The sequence below is a fragment of the Monodon monoceros genome, unplaced genomic scaffold, assembly GCF_005190385.1.
Source record: "Monodon monoceros isolate NGI ecotype Baffin Bay Population unplaced genomic scaffold, NGI_Narwhal_1 Super_Scaffold_10, whole genome shotgun sequence".
In the NCBI taxonomy this organism is placed as follows: Eukaryota; Metazoa; Chordata; class Mammalia; order Artiodactyla; family Monodontidae; genus Monodon; species Monodon monoceros.
In genome coordinates this window covers 56,015,709-56,029,372 of record NW_021703766.1, presented here as the reverse complement: position 1 = coordinate 56,029,372, position 13,664 = coordinate 56,015,709, and the positions used below count along the sequence as shown (strand labels likewise).

At 51.0% G+C, this 13,664-nt stretch overlaps 1 protein-coding gene across 1 annotated transcript in view; it reads left to right on the top strand.

The window, feature by feature from the left end:
• Positions 1-13,664, top strand: part of PEG3 (paternally expressed 3) — a 29,116-nt gene that overhangs the window by 12,184 nt on the left and 3,268 nt on the right. The window contains 9 exon segments of the mRNA XM_029202456.1: positions 1,972-2,050; positions 2,652-2,714; positions 4,458-4,937; positions 5,457-5,540; positions 6,235-6,375; positions 6,458-6,567; positions 10,301-10,403; positions 11,124-11,216; positions 11,422-13,662. Coding sequence (XP_029058289.1) covers positions 4,544-4,937; positions 5,457-5,540; positions 6,235-6,375; positions 6,458-6,567; positions 10,301-10,403; positions 11,124-11,216; positions 11,422-13,662 — 3,166 coding nt within the window. The 5' untranslated portion in view covers positions 1,972-2,050; positions 2,652-2,714; positions 4,458-4,543.

Genomic DNA, 13,664 nt, shown 5'->3' with positions numbered 1-13,664 from the left:
TGCAGGATATGTGTATCCAGTTTTTTCTTCACATGACATATATGTTATCTATCTTTATGATTATTCTGTTCCCAAGGCCCTTTCTTACTCTCAAATGAATTTCCTCTGCCATTGTGGGAAGGAGTAGGTAAGGTCCAACTGTTTTTCAGGTTTTTCTATTAAAAATCTTTTCTTTTTCAACGCCCTTGCAGACCAAGGGCTGTTTCGTCGGCCTGGTCAGAAAATCTTGAGCACATTTAACAGAGATCACATTTGTTGACTCTAGTCCTGAATTTGAATTGAGAAAAGGAATAGGTGAATTTTCAGCATACAAGTTGGCATCTACCTTGTGACAGGATATTTATGGGTGTTCACATAGTCATATTATCAATGAGCAGGAAGTCCTCTGTCTCTTTTCTGTGCTCTGGAAGGGTTTTTATAACATGGTAAATACTTCGCTCATGGAAATTTTATGGGAAGTTGCTCCTTCGGTCATTTCATCTTTTTAAATTTCTTCCCTGGATTTTCCTCTGCTTCCTGAGTCAGGTTTACCAAATATTTATATTTTCTTAGCAAAATTGTTGCTTCCTTATCAAACTTTTTAAGCCTACAGTTCTTAAGTATAATTTTTACCTACTGGTGCTTTATGCTTCAAACACATGCCTAGTGGGAAGAAAAATTAATGTGATTAGAGAAGTATGTATACAAAGTCAAAGTTGTCCCTGTTTCCCAATTTTATTGTCAGGTTAGAAGATCCCATCCCTGCTCCAGGATTATAAAAATTAATCTTTTATTTATTTTATTTTGATCTTAGTTTTAGCATTTTCATATATGTTGTGACCTCTTTCCCCAAGTGAATGATTGGCTAGATCTCCTATTACCATTATTATTTATTGAAGTAATCTATATACATTCCTTACTATTTTTTAATGCCACTTTCATAGAGTTCTACATACTCAATTGTGTACATACAGTAAACTTATATTACAATTCTTAAGTGAATCAGTCTTCTTGTCTTTTTTGGTGCTTTTTTAGGTGGTTGATTTATTGCTTTGGCTTTGATGGTATAGACAAGAACATCATTTGTTACTTTTTTGTCGTCTTTCTGCCTTTAGGCATCATACTAGAAAAGAACTTTCTTAACCCTGAGATTATATTAAGATACTTCTTTTTTGTGTGTGGTTTGTTGGCCTTTTGATGTATGAACTTTCAAAATATTGATCCAAGTGAAATTCTTCCAGGTCAACTTTAGAACCATTGTCAAGTTCCCCAACATTTATATTCTTTGAAATTCCACTAGGTAGTATAGGGGGTATTTAGAGCTTTCATATGCTAGATCCGTATATCTTCCATGATTATCCTGTGTCTCTCTGGTTATTGCCTTTTCTATTGCAATATAATGTATAAGTTTGTTCCTATGGGTGCTGTCTTCTTCCGTTAAATCTTTTGTATTTTTACAATGGAGTTCTTCCCATTTTTTCAGATTGGTTATTGTCGGTCCATATTTAGGGAGTCTGTTATAAATGGGTTTCTTACTAAATTATTATTACTATTATAAGGTCTGTTTCCACTGATTTGCAATATCTGAGTGGACGGTCTTACATAAGAGAGTGATAATTTTATATCTTTCTTTGTTCATGCCCCAGATTTTCTTGTAATTGGCTGAAACTCTGTAGAATGATGTTCATTAGTCATAGTGTTAAGACTGTTATGTCTGCTTTTATAAGTGAGTTTGGTCTGCAGTTTGCTAGTGCTCTCTTTGTCTTAGATGTTTTAATTATTCTGGTTTCATAAAGAAAATTTGAAAGCTTTCTGCTTCTTGTCTCTGGTTGGTCTATATGACATGGGAATGGGCCTTTTCTTGAATATGGTATATAAGGCCTCACTCCCAATGCTATCTCAGTCCACAGCCATTTGGAGAGTGAATTCTCTGACACTCTTTACATTTCTTCCGTGTTTATTTGTCCATGTATTTCTTTAAAATGTCTGCAGGTCCCTGGCATTTTGACTCTGTTCCTGTGGATAAGAACACTTGTTCTGAAGTTCCAGAAAGGATCCTATTCCCAAACAGGTGATTTACATACCCAAGGGTGTCCTGTGGCCTCTGAGAGGTGGGGCTGCTGTCATCTAGGGGACTGGAGTTCTCTCTGGAATTGGATGCCACAGAGCAGGCTTGGGCTTCCTGCCCGCCCCTCTGTCCCGCACAGGCCTGCTGGCTTTTGAGGGCCCTGCTCTTGTCACGGCAGTCCCTCTTAGCCAGTCGTTGGGTAAACTCGACTGTGTTCTCTTGTCCCAGCTGTCTCATCAGCTCTCCAGAGCCTGGACGCTTGCCCTTTCTTTCCCCTGCCCAGCAGGGTGGTATCTAGTGTCCTGTCTGTCATCGAGGAGGGCAGGGCAGGCAGGGCGGGAGTGGCAGGGTCTCCAGGGTCTCCGAATGGAGGTGCATCTGTGTGGTTGGTGGTGAGCTCCAGAGGATGATGCAGAGAGAGTGGGAGGGCAGTTTACACGGGGCGGAGTGGAGCCCATCACTGTCTGGAGAGAGTCCCCTGCATTCATGCCCAAATGATGAAGGCTACTTTGAGACTGAATAATTGAAACACCTTTTGTTTTCTCTTTAGACATTAAAAAAAAATCCTTTTTAACTTACTGGTTTTTCCTTTTAAAACAAAAAGAATTTTTGCTGCATGTGGTTTTGTTCTTCTCTGGAAGTAAAGCCAGAAGTACAAAACTGTCAGGTAAGTTAATTCACCCAAACCTAGATTTCTTTCCTGTATTGCCTACTTTCTTGCTCCAGTTGTGGCTGACCACTAATAACAAGGCTACATAATAGAAACCACATGCAACTAAAATGGTTTAGGTGAAGGGAAACGTATAGCCTTAGTTGGTTACGTTAGAACAAAAGGAGAATGGAAAATCAGTTTTTATAACTTGGTCTAAAAAGTTTTCTTAAGAAGGGAGGGAGCAGATACTAAAAGACAAGTAAGGAAATAAATGATACAGAGGATTATCGAAGTAGAAAGCTGGTTCTGTGGAGGCAAGCTAGATATTTGAAAAGATTGATAAAAGCAGGAGGATGTGCAGGGGTGTGAAGAAGCCCTATGGTCGCTTGATCACTTTCTCGCCATTGATATGAATAATAGGTGTTTATCACCTGTGTAGGGTTTCTGTGGGTTCACTGGTACTTCCTTTAACCTTCCCCCTCTGTGCTAGGCAGCGCTGTAAGAGAGCTCCACATATACCGCACAGTGCTTCCCATGCCTATTTGTCGGGAATACCGGGAAGGGGCGGGTAGAAAAGTGGGCAGGTGAGGGTAAGTGAAACGCCAGGGTGTTCTTTTGGAAACAGTGCTGCAGAGCTTAACCCAGAAACTACACTGTGCTTCTGCAGGCCTGTAGTAAGAATGCATGCCTGTGTCTAAAACCAATTTTAAAATGGGTTTGTGTACATTATCTTCAACATGCTCTATCAGTGTTGATACCTGACTCTTCCAGTGATGGAAAAGTTCGTCTCTCATCCCTTTACCAGAGTTTACAGTGGGGGCATAGGCACGTGAGCTCAAATATTTAAGACTAAATGCAGCAAGTGCTTGGAACACTAGTAGAGGAAGTGAGTCTCGGGAAGGCTCCCAGAGGACGTGGTGTTAGCACAAGCCCAAGGCTGGGCTGTGGGGCAGACGCTCCTCAGAAGGGGGGGCACTGCTGACGCAGGGGTTCTGAGCTTTCCTGCAAACTCAGATGCTGTCCAGCCACTCTGGCCAATAGAACTTGCCCCCACGAGGGAGATGTTCCGTGTTGTGCAGTAGGGTAGCCACTGGCGCTTGGAATGTAGCTGGTGAGACAGAGGAGCTGAACTTTTAATTTCATTGAATTTTAACTTAACAGCAGCGCGGGTTCAGGAAAATTATTAAGAGCACTTGCAATCGCATTACCCAGAGCTGAGCACTTGTAACATTTTTATGCGGTCTTCTACCTTTCACGTGTTGTATGCTGTTTTAACAACCATGTTAGGGGAAGAAATGCTCAGAAAGGGCAGGATTGAGCCCCTCACGACCCCCTTTCCGTTTTTGCTAAGGAAAAATACCGACATCCCATTTTAGTAATGGCCAGCACCTTGGGCATCCCCATGTGCTGTGTGCTGGGTGGTTAGGCCTTTTAGGTGTATTGGCTTATTTAAGCCTCACAGTTCTAGAAGGGGTGTAGGTCTGTTGTTCCCATTTTGTAGATAAGGGGACAGACTGCAGGACGTGGGCTGTGTGGCCCAGGGTCACAGAACCAGTTAGTAGCAGAGCTCACTCCTCACACGGGTGTGTGTGGTGCTTTAACGCCTGCCTGTGCATGTGTCTGTGTGCTGGGGTTTGATGCCTCTCTTCTGCCCTTGGCCTGTTCACAAAGCACTGTTGGTGCCCTTGTCGGGCAGCCCCACACTGCTGCCCGGTCCTCGACTTCTGGGACATGTGTATGTCTCCTTACGATCCGCAGGTCCCTGAGTACTGACTGTCCCAGGCTGCCGCGTCTTTCCTGTTGACTCATGTTGGGTTCCTCCAGTGAAAATTTTCCTTAGAGAGATGCTGCCTCCAAAGTACTTGTCTGCCACCAAACCCAAGAGGTCTTGGGCCCCAAATCTGTGTGAGCTAGACAGTGACTTGTCTCAGGAGCCGGATGCCGCCATAGGAGAAGCCGCCACTGACTCTGAATTCTTTCATCAGAGGTTTCGGAACTTCCTCTACGTGGAATTTGTCGGGCCTCGGAAGACCCTGCTCAAACTCCGAAACCTCTGCCTCGATTGGTTGCAGCCGGAGACTCGCACCAAGGAGGAGATTATCGAGCTCTTGGTCCTCGAGCAGTACCTGACCATCCTTCCAGAAAAGATCAAGCCTTGGGTGCGTGCAAAAAAGCCAGAGAACTGCGAGAAGCTCGTTACTCTGCTGGAAAATTACAAGGAGATGTACGAACCGGAAGGTGAGCGGGAGAGGAAGGTGGAGCTCCCTGAGGTGCCCCGCGCAGTGCCCCTGATGTTCTAGGCCGATCGACCTCTTCGCGGGGAGTGGGGGACTGCCCTGCCATAGGACGTAGGTGGCCTCCCGGCCTTTCTGCCCACAGCGTGCCAGTTGCACCTCCCTCCCCAGCTGTGACAGCCCAGTGAGAGCTGGTGCCCCGTGTCCCCACAGAGCAGAATCCCTCCTGGTTAGGATGCGAGAGGGAAGGAGACCGTGGGCCTCTGACTGGAAGGGAGCTTGCACACACCGCGCCCTGGCCCAGGCTCTGTGGAACCGGGGCGGGGGCAGGGGGCACCCCAGCAGATTGTACCTGGCGCTGCCATCGGGAGGGTCACAGCCTCGTTCCTGCCCAGCACGGGCAGAAGGGCGGGGCGAGAGGGTCTGACCACTGCAGCAAGGGGTGGGGGCCACCCGGGGGGGCTACTTAGAGGGGACTGGCGAGCACGGACGAGACCTTAAGTCGTGTGTGGTGCCCCCTCAGACGACACCAGCAGTGACGCCCACAGCGAAGGCAGCATGAGCCGGAAGGCAGCAGAGTCCCCGCCGCCACACTCCGCCTGCTGCAGTGAGTAGCCCGGTCGCCGCGCCATCCAGGCCGCGCAGGACTTCCCTGGGGCAGGGCTGCTGCTCAGAGGTCTGAGGGGGAAGGAAATCAGTGAGGATGGAAGGAGTCATTCTTACATCGAAGCAGACACGTGTGTGGAGTGAAATACAACTGTTTCTCTTAATGATGAGAGAAAATGTTTAAAGCTATGTGAATTTTGCAGTAGGCTGTTTCAGGTTGTGTCCACAGCCTCCCAGGAGGGGCAGAGTTCATCACCCCTTTGCCTCCAAAGCTGTTTTATTTGTTAAAGGTTCTTCGGTGAACTTTTTGAAGGAACGTTGCTTTTGGGGCAGGTGGGTGTTTCATTTCTTTGGGGTAAAGTTACGTGCACATTAAGACTGACTGGGGTAAGCGAGGCGGCGGAGGGTCTGAAGTCCATTTTCCCAAACGTGGACCTGACCACGTGGGAGTTGGGAGACCAGGAGAACCTGAAGGGGGAACCAGCTCCTCAGCTCAGTGTTAGCCCTGACTGAGACCAGGCCCACCTAGGCGAGGCCCCCAGAAACAGTGGTCCGGGGCCCGGGTGTCGGGTTGCACTTGGGACCCCTGTTCGGGATCCGTCTCCTAGCATCCCTTCCAGAGGGGTATGTGCACGTGAAGTGAGCGCACTCGTGTCAGGGCACGTGGTCAGCTCCTGAAATGTCTGCTTCCTCAGGTGACCGGGACTGGGACCGGGACTGGGACCGAGACTGGGACCGAGACTGGGAGCGAGCCCGCGAGCGGGAGCACCGGAAGGGCAGAGGCAGGGGCCTGGAGTCCCGGGCCCACTGGCCGTACGCCCGGAGCCCCAGGAGCAGTAGGTCCTCCTCCGACTGCTCCCCAGTGCGCGTGCCAGGTTGACTGTGCCTTGTTCCCTCATGACGCCTGTTGTCTTCCAGGGTTTCATCAGCGGGATCTTTCCCTTCCTCTGATGGAGAAAGTGGCTTTTGCAAAGGAAAGAGAGCACAAACGTCGGGACTCTGTGATGGATTACGAGACGAGATCACAGGTATGCTTAGGTCTCCACTCATTCTGGGAAGGCTGTCTTCATTTCATGGCAGAGATGCCTTTCTTTCCCGAGAGGCTGAGTTATCGGCCCGCTAGAATCCTACCTGGGTTGGGGAGAGCCCCAGCGACTCCCCAGGAGGCTGTTCTGTCCCCAGGGGTGACTGGTGGCTGGGGAACTGCTGCCTGTTTTCTGGTTCATCCACGGGATCAGAGGAGCGCTTTTCTGCTCAGCGTTTGTGTCTCGTGGTGCGTCGTCCGCAGCGGCTGTTCCTCCTGGGCCAGGGAAGCCCATCAACCCTGCAGGTGTTTCTGGTCCTCAGTAGGGAGCCAGGAAAGTTGCACATCCACAGAGCAGACTTGGGGGGAGAGCAGAAGGCCCCGGGGCCTGGAAGAGCTGGGTCTGGAGCCTGGCTCTGCCACCTGCTAGCTGTGCAACCTCAGACCATTAACGAAGCCGAGCCTCGGTTTCCTCATCTGTGAAGTGGGCGGGCTGTTGTGAGGAATGGGTGAGAGTCACACGTAGATAGAAAGGGCACAGTGCGATGCCTGGCACGAGGGAGGCATTGTGGGAATCACTGGCTGTGGGTACAGGGAAGACGGGCCTTGAGAGAGAGGGTCACGTGTGACACGGCAGCGTGGAGGAGGGTGCAGGGCCTGCGGCCCTGGGCGCGTGGTGGTGACCAGGCGGGACCCGTCCTGGGAGCCTCCTGTCTTGTAACAGGAGGGTGTTCAGCAAGCATGCGGGGAGTCTCTGTAGAGAGAGATGCTGTGCCTGACGCTGGCTGTCGAGCTCGCTCTTAAGGAAGAGACAGGGTAGCGGACTGTCACCGGGACAGGAGCAGCTGGCCAGGTGCCCCCTGGGGCGGGGGATCCCAGGTGTTCAGGAGAGCCCGGCGCAAGCCCCAAAGCGGCACCAGATGAAAGCCAGAGTGGGTGGAATGCAAGGGCAGAGGTGCAGTCTCTCCCCAGTGCCCCGAGATGCGGTAACGGTGCTCCCTGTGGCGGGGTTTGAAAGGTGGGGTCAGGTGACAGAGGGCTCTGAATTCTACCCCCAAAACTCTTGTCATTTGTCCTGTGTCCTGGAGGCAAGCCAGAACGCGCAGGTGTGTGAGAAGGAGGGGGATGGCATCCCGTTACTGAAAGCAGAGCTTCTGCGGCAGCAGTACTGATGGGGGGGGGGGGGTGTGGAAGGGAGGAAGGGATGTGGAGGGTGGGCTGGGTCGGAGGTGACCCCGGTGCTCCAGATGTGCGTTATGACCTTGTCCCAGGGAGAGGCCTCTATGTGTGGGACACACTTAGTTTGTCACTAATTTTGGTTTCTTATTTGGAGAAACCAAATTGACCAAATTTTAGGAATCCAGATAAAAACATTAAATCGTAGAAACTCTGAAGAAGAAACCTCTTTAGTGTGCATTTGCCCCCACGAAGTGATGGATGTCAGGGGTTTCCAGTTAACTGCTCTGTGAGCCTGGGACCAAGCGTTCACTCATCTTCAGGGAAAACAGGAACTGCGGGTGTCCTTATTTGGGGGTGTTAAAGTACTCTTATGAAATGAAGGTGATAGCAGATTGGCAGTGGGATTGTGTCTTATTTTGCTTTTCAAATGCCCGTCCTCGCTACTGGAAAGCGTTGGTCCCCTGTGTGTGGTCCAGAGGTCTGGGAGCCACTGGTTCCTCCTACCTTGGTGTCATAGAAATAACAAACAAAGTTCTCATCTTCCTTCAGCATGCATTGTTCGTGTGCGTAGGTCATGTGAGGATGCAGCAGTCTGGGTGCTGTTCTCCGGACAGCATCTGTAACAGGGAACGTGGCGGTGGCTTGTGCCACCTTAGATCCGTGGTTGATCACAGATACAAAGAGAACAACTGCTTAGGGCTACCCACTTGAATAGGTCAACTTAATTTAAGTCAAAGCAGCATTTTTCTTTCCTAGCAACAACGTAGTCCAAAATTTAACATACATTACATTTATGTTACTCAGATTAGGCAAGCGGAGAGAAATATATGAGAAATGCCCCTTCCCTTTTGCCATCGCCCTTTGGCGTCTGTTAGCACCAGGGATGGTGCCCTTCTGGCACCCTCAGCCCCCCGGGTTCTTGACCTCATCTGCTCTCTGGCAGCCCGCAAGTTAGGAATTCTGGTTCCCTCCCTCTCCCACCATAAATACATCTGTGCTCCCAGCGGGCTTCTCCTGCTTTGCAATAATCCAGGGCTGAAGCCTTAGGATGGAGGCACTATCGCCCCCAAGCACAGCGGGGTGCCCGCTCTGGGGAGCCGCCCTCTGACAGGAGGAGACAGGCTCCCACCAGAAAGGGTGTAGTCTAGCTTTCTGGCCGGTGGTGGTACCAGCCAATTTTGCAGTGAGTGCTTCCTGATCTTTTGTAGTGTGTTGTCCTAAATTTCCTAAGGCCTGGCCTAGTAAGAGTTTTCATTTTTGAAGTTCTGCTTAGTTTTGGTGGTGGCTCTTTGCTTTTTAATCACTGCACATTGGCAGTTGTATTACAAATGAGGCTTTCCTCATAAACCCCAGTGCCTGTGCCTGTTTATTTTTTTCAGTAGGCGATGCACCTGATTGTGTCTTTTTGTGTGTGTGTGTGTGTGCATTTGTGCATAGCTGTAATATCTGTGCCACTTTCCAGAACTGTAGCAAATTTAATATCAAAATATCTTTACATAATAGTTCAGTAGTGACAACAATTTACCTTTCCCTTACACGATTTTTCTCCATGCTTAAACAACAAATCACATCGCAGGACATCCACTCCCACAGTGCTACAGGGCAGGCCGATGCCCTTCTCTCCATTTCACAGATGAAGGACCTGAGGTTTGGAAAGACGTCTGCTCCCAGGGTTGCTCGGTCGTAAACGGTGCATAAGCTCCTTTGACCCTGGAGTCTTCTCTGGCCCCACAGCCTGCGGGCTTCCCACGGCTCCACCTCGCTCCTTGAGTCTGTCTCCAGGCTCCCTGGGACCACGACTCCCCGAAACTAGTGACGTTCTAGTGCAGCAGTGAGAAGAGGTCCTGTGAGGTCCTGTGCAGGAGGCTGTCCCGCGTGATGTGGGGACTCCTAAGATGCTTTGCAAGGGAATGTGCGTCAAAGCAGAAAAGGCAGCTGGGAGAGGAAGGTGCTCTGTGCTTAAGGTCACCCCCGGGTTCTTCAGAACTTGTCCATACCCAGAAGGGCCCACAGTGTACGGCGGAGGCGGACACAGGACACAGCGGGCCTGGGGATGGAAGCCGGTCACTCTGCTGACCAGGTGTCTGGAAACGCTGCGTGCAGTTGACACTGAGCCTGTTGAAGCTTCCCACCCCTGTCCGGGCCAGAGTCCCACCGCCACTTACCACCCCACCCACGGCCTCTGCGGTCTTTGCTCACCGTCCCAGCCCACCCTGAGCTGTCCGCCTGCTAAAGCCGCTTGGCGCTGACTCTCTGCACCCCGCTTTGTTGTTTACTGTTCTCTGATTGTCTCTCTCCAAACAAACGATAAGCGCGTGAGGGCAAGGAATATGTGTCCTGCGTCTTTGGGAGCTTCCTCAGAGTGTAGCACCAAGGTAGGTGCCAAGTAGGTCCCTGGTAGAACCTGACTTGGATCATTCGGAACCCCAAGTGGCGTGAGCACTTGCTGCACACCGTGTGCGCGTGTGTGTATGGCTCCCATGCCGCCAGCGTTGTCCTGTCCTTGTCGCCCACGGGAGTGGACTCCACTGAGGAGAGGTGTGCATTTGCTGTTGCAGGATGCGGTGTCGTACCAGGATGTGGTGGCCCTCACCGAGGACCGGAAGCCCCAGAACCCAGTTCAGGACAACATGGAGAACTACCGGAAGCTGCTCTCGCTGGGTGAGCGCTGCTCTCCCGGCCTGGCCCCTCAGGCTGCTGCACGGAGTCAGGGTCCGCAGTGTGTGTGGACGCGGGTCAGAGGCCCTCAAGCGGCTCCCAGCAGAGGCATAAACGATGAGGCTGTGTTTTATGAATCCTCTGGCTTTGGGGGAAGAGTGTGTAGTGTGGGGTCAGGGAGCCCAGGAGACAACTCTTGCCCCCAAGAGTGCTGACCCTGGAAATTTAAATACTCATTTCGGATGGGGTTCCAAGTTCCAGTTTGGATTCCCCTGGAAGACATCTGGCTCAGGTCCTAGTAGGCGGTTGGCTCTGCAGGAGTGTTGTGTGGGCAGTGGAGCCTTGAGGAGCTCCCATGTTTGGAGACCAGGTGGGGAAAACAGGCACGAGTAGGAGGAGAGCCAGGAAGCCCAGTGAAAGGATGTCAGGACTGAGGAGGTGGTTACGAGAAGGGGAAGACTGAAAAGAACGCACTAAATTTAGAAGGCATTCGGAGGTCTCTGTACAAACTTCTAGGTGGAGTCAGGAGAATTAACTAAAATTCAGACCAGCAGAGGCTGAGGAATGAATAATAAGGAAATGAGACTGCAGACAGAAGACATGGTAGGGCTTGGATATGGGCCCCTTCACACTTCGTGGCTGAGAGAAAGACAGACATCATTTATGGTGATGAGTCTTGGTCCCCAACTCGAGTGTGAGATGTTGTGTTCTTCCTGTGGACAGGGGTTCAGCTTGCCGAGGACGACGGCCACTCGCACATGACCCAGGGCCACTCATCACGGTCAAAGAGAAGTGCCTACCCGAGCACCAGTCGAGGTGAGCGCGCGAGGCCCTGTGGAGTGGCGCTTGCACCAGTGAGATGGGAGCCGTCCGTACACACTGATACATGATGATACACAATTGATGCACAAAAATACAAGCATTTTACAGTTTATCTTCACACCACCATCACGGAGGTCCCAGTGTTACTTTGCACAAGTACAGGGACGAGGGAGCATTTACATTTGGGATTTCTTTTCAGGTCTGAAAACTATGCCTGAAACCAAAAAGTCAGCCCATCGGCGGGGGATCTGTGAAGATGAATCTTCCCACGGGGTGATAATGGAAAAGTTCATCAAGGACGTTTCGCGCAACTCCAAATCGGGAAGGGCAAGGGAACCTAGCGATCGGCTGCAGAGGCTCCCCAGGAGGCCAGACAGTGACTGGAAGGAAGTTCCCTTCAACAAGAGGGAGTCGGTGATTCAGGAGAGGGGCCATGAAGGGAATGCCTTTGGGGGAGGAGGCTTTAATTTGAACTCAAACCTTGTTTCCAGAAAGAGAGTTCTTGAGAGAAAAAGGCGCTATCATTTTGACACAGACGGGAAGGGCTCCATGCACGGTCGGAGAGGTGGTGCAAGGAAGCGGCCCTTTGAGCGCAGCGAGGTGAGGAAGGCCGCTAGCGGGAGCAGCCTTAGCGCGCCGCCCGTCCCCCAGTTGCAGCCCTTCGACTTTGGGGCGACGCCCTATGTGTGTGATGAGTGCGGGAGGTCCTTCAGCGTGATTTCGGGGTTTGTGGAGCATCAGATCACGCACACCAGGGAGAATCTGTATGAGTACGGCGAGTCCTTTCTTCATAGTGTGGCCGTCAGTGAGGTTCAGAAAAGGCAGGCCGGAGGGAAACGCTTTGAATGTAAGGAGTGTGGGGAACCCTTCAATAAGAGCGCCGCCCTGGCCGAGCATCGGAAAATTCACGCTAGAGATTGCCTTGCGGGGTGTAAGGACGAGGAGTACGAGGAGCCCTTCATGCCCAGCCCAACCTTCAGGGAGCTCCAGAAGATATACGGGAAGGACAAATTCTATGAATGCAGGGTGTGCAAGGAAACCTTCCTTCATAGTTCTGCCCTGATCGAGCACCAGAAAACCCATGGCCGAGATGACAAAGGTAGTGAGCATGGGGAAGCCTTCAAACCCAGCCCAGCACTTAACGAGCTTCAGAAGATGTATGGGAAAGAGAAAATGTACGAGTGCAAGGTGTGCGGGGAGACCTTTCATCACAGCGCATCCCTGAAAGAGCACCACAAGGCCCACACCCGAGGAAACCCATTTGAAAACAAGGGCAAAGTGTGTGAGGAAACCTTCATTCCTGGTCAGTCCCTTAAAAGACGCCAGAAAACCTACCCAACAGAGAAGGCCTACGACTTCAAAGATGGTGGAGATGCCTTTAGGCAAAACTCAGACGTCATCGAGCATCAGAAAATTCATTCTCGGAAGAAGCTCTTTGAAGGCCGGGGGTACGAGAAGTCTGTCATTCACGGTGTGTCCTTCCCCGAATCTCAGAAGAGTCACACTATAACAAGGCCACCTGAGGACGAGGAAGACGAGAAGGCATTCACTGTCAGCTCCAATCCTGATGACAGCCGGGAAGCCCTGTCCTACGAGAGGAACCCCTATGAGAGGTCTTTCATTCATAGCTCAGCCTTCCCTGGGGCTCATAAAAGTCACAGCAAACCGAGAGTGATAGCAGAGGCGACTGTTCAGAGCTCGGGTGCCACCGAACATTGGAAAGTCCACGCTGGGGAGAGTACCTCTGAAAGAAAGGGGTATGAGAGGTCCGTCATCCACAGCCTAGCTGCTTTCAGGCCTCCCCATGGTCGCGGTGGAAATGAGCTCCTTGGCTGTGACGAGCAGCGGGAGTCCTCCGCTTACCTCTCAGACCCTTGTGGCCAGCCGCAGAAGACCCTTGCCCTAGAGAGCCCCTATGCAGGGGGTAAGAACAACATCTTCAAGGGCTCTTTTGTGCACGGTGCGTCCCACACCGTATCTCAGGACAGTCTCGCTGGGGAGGGCCCCAGTGGATGGAAGAAGGATGGTGAACCATCTGTTCCCAAGTCAGATGTGCGTGAGCATCAGAAGGCTCGTGCTAAGAAGAAGAACATCGAGCGTAGGATTTATGAGACCTCTGTAATCCACTCCCTGCGTTTTGGTGAACCTCAAACGTTTCACCCGAGAGAGAAGTTTTACGAATGTCCGGAGTGTGGAGAGTCCTTTGTTCATAGCTCTGACCTCACTGAGCATCAGAAGATTCATGATAGGAAGAAGCCCTCTGGAAGTGGAAACTACATACGATCTGTCATTCGCAGCATAGCCTCCACGGATCCTCAGACCAGTTATGCGGGCCAGTCAGCACAGATGAGTTACGCTGAAGAGCCAGCTCAGACCAGTTACGCTGAACCACCATCTCAGACCAGTTACGCTGAACCACCAGCTCAGACCAGTTACGCTGAA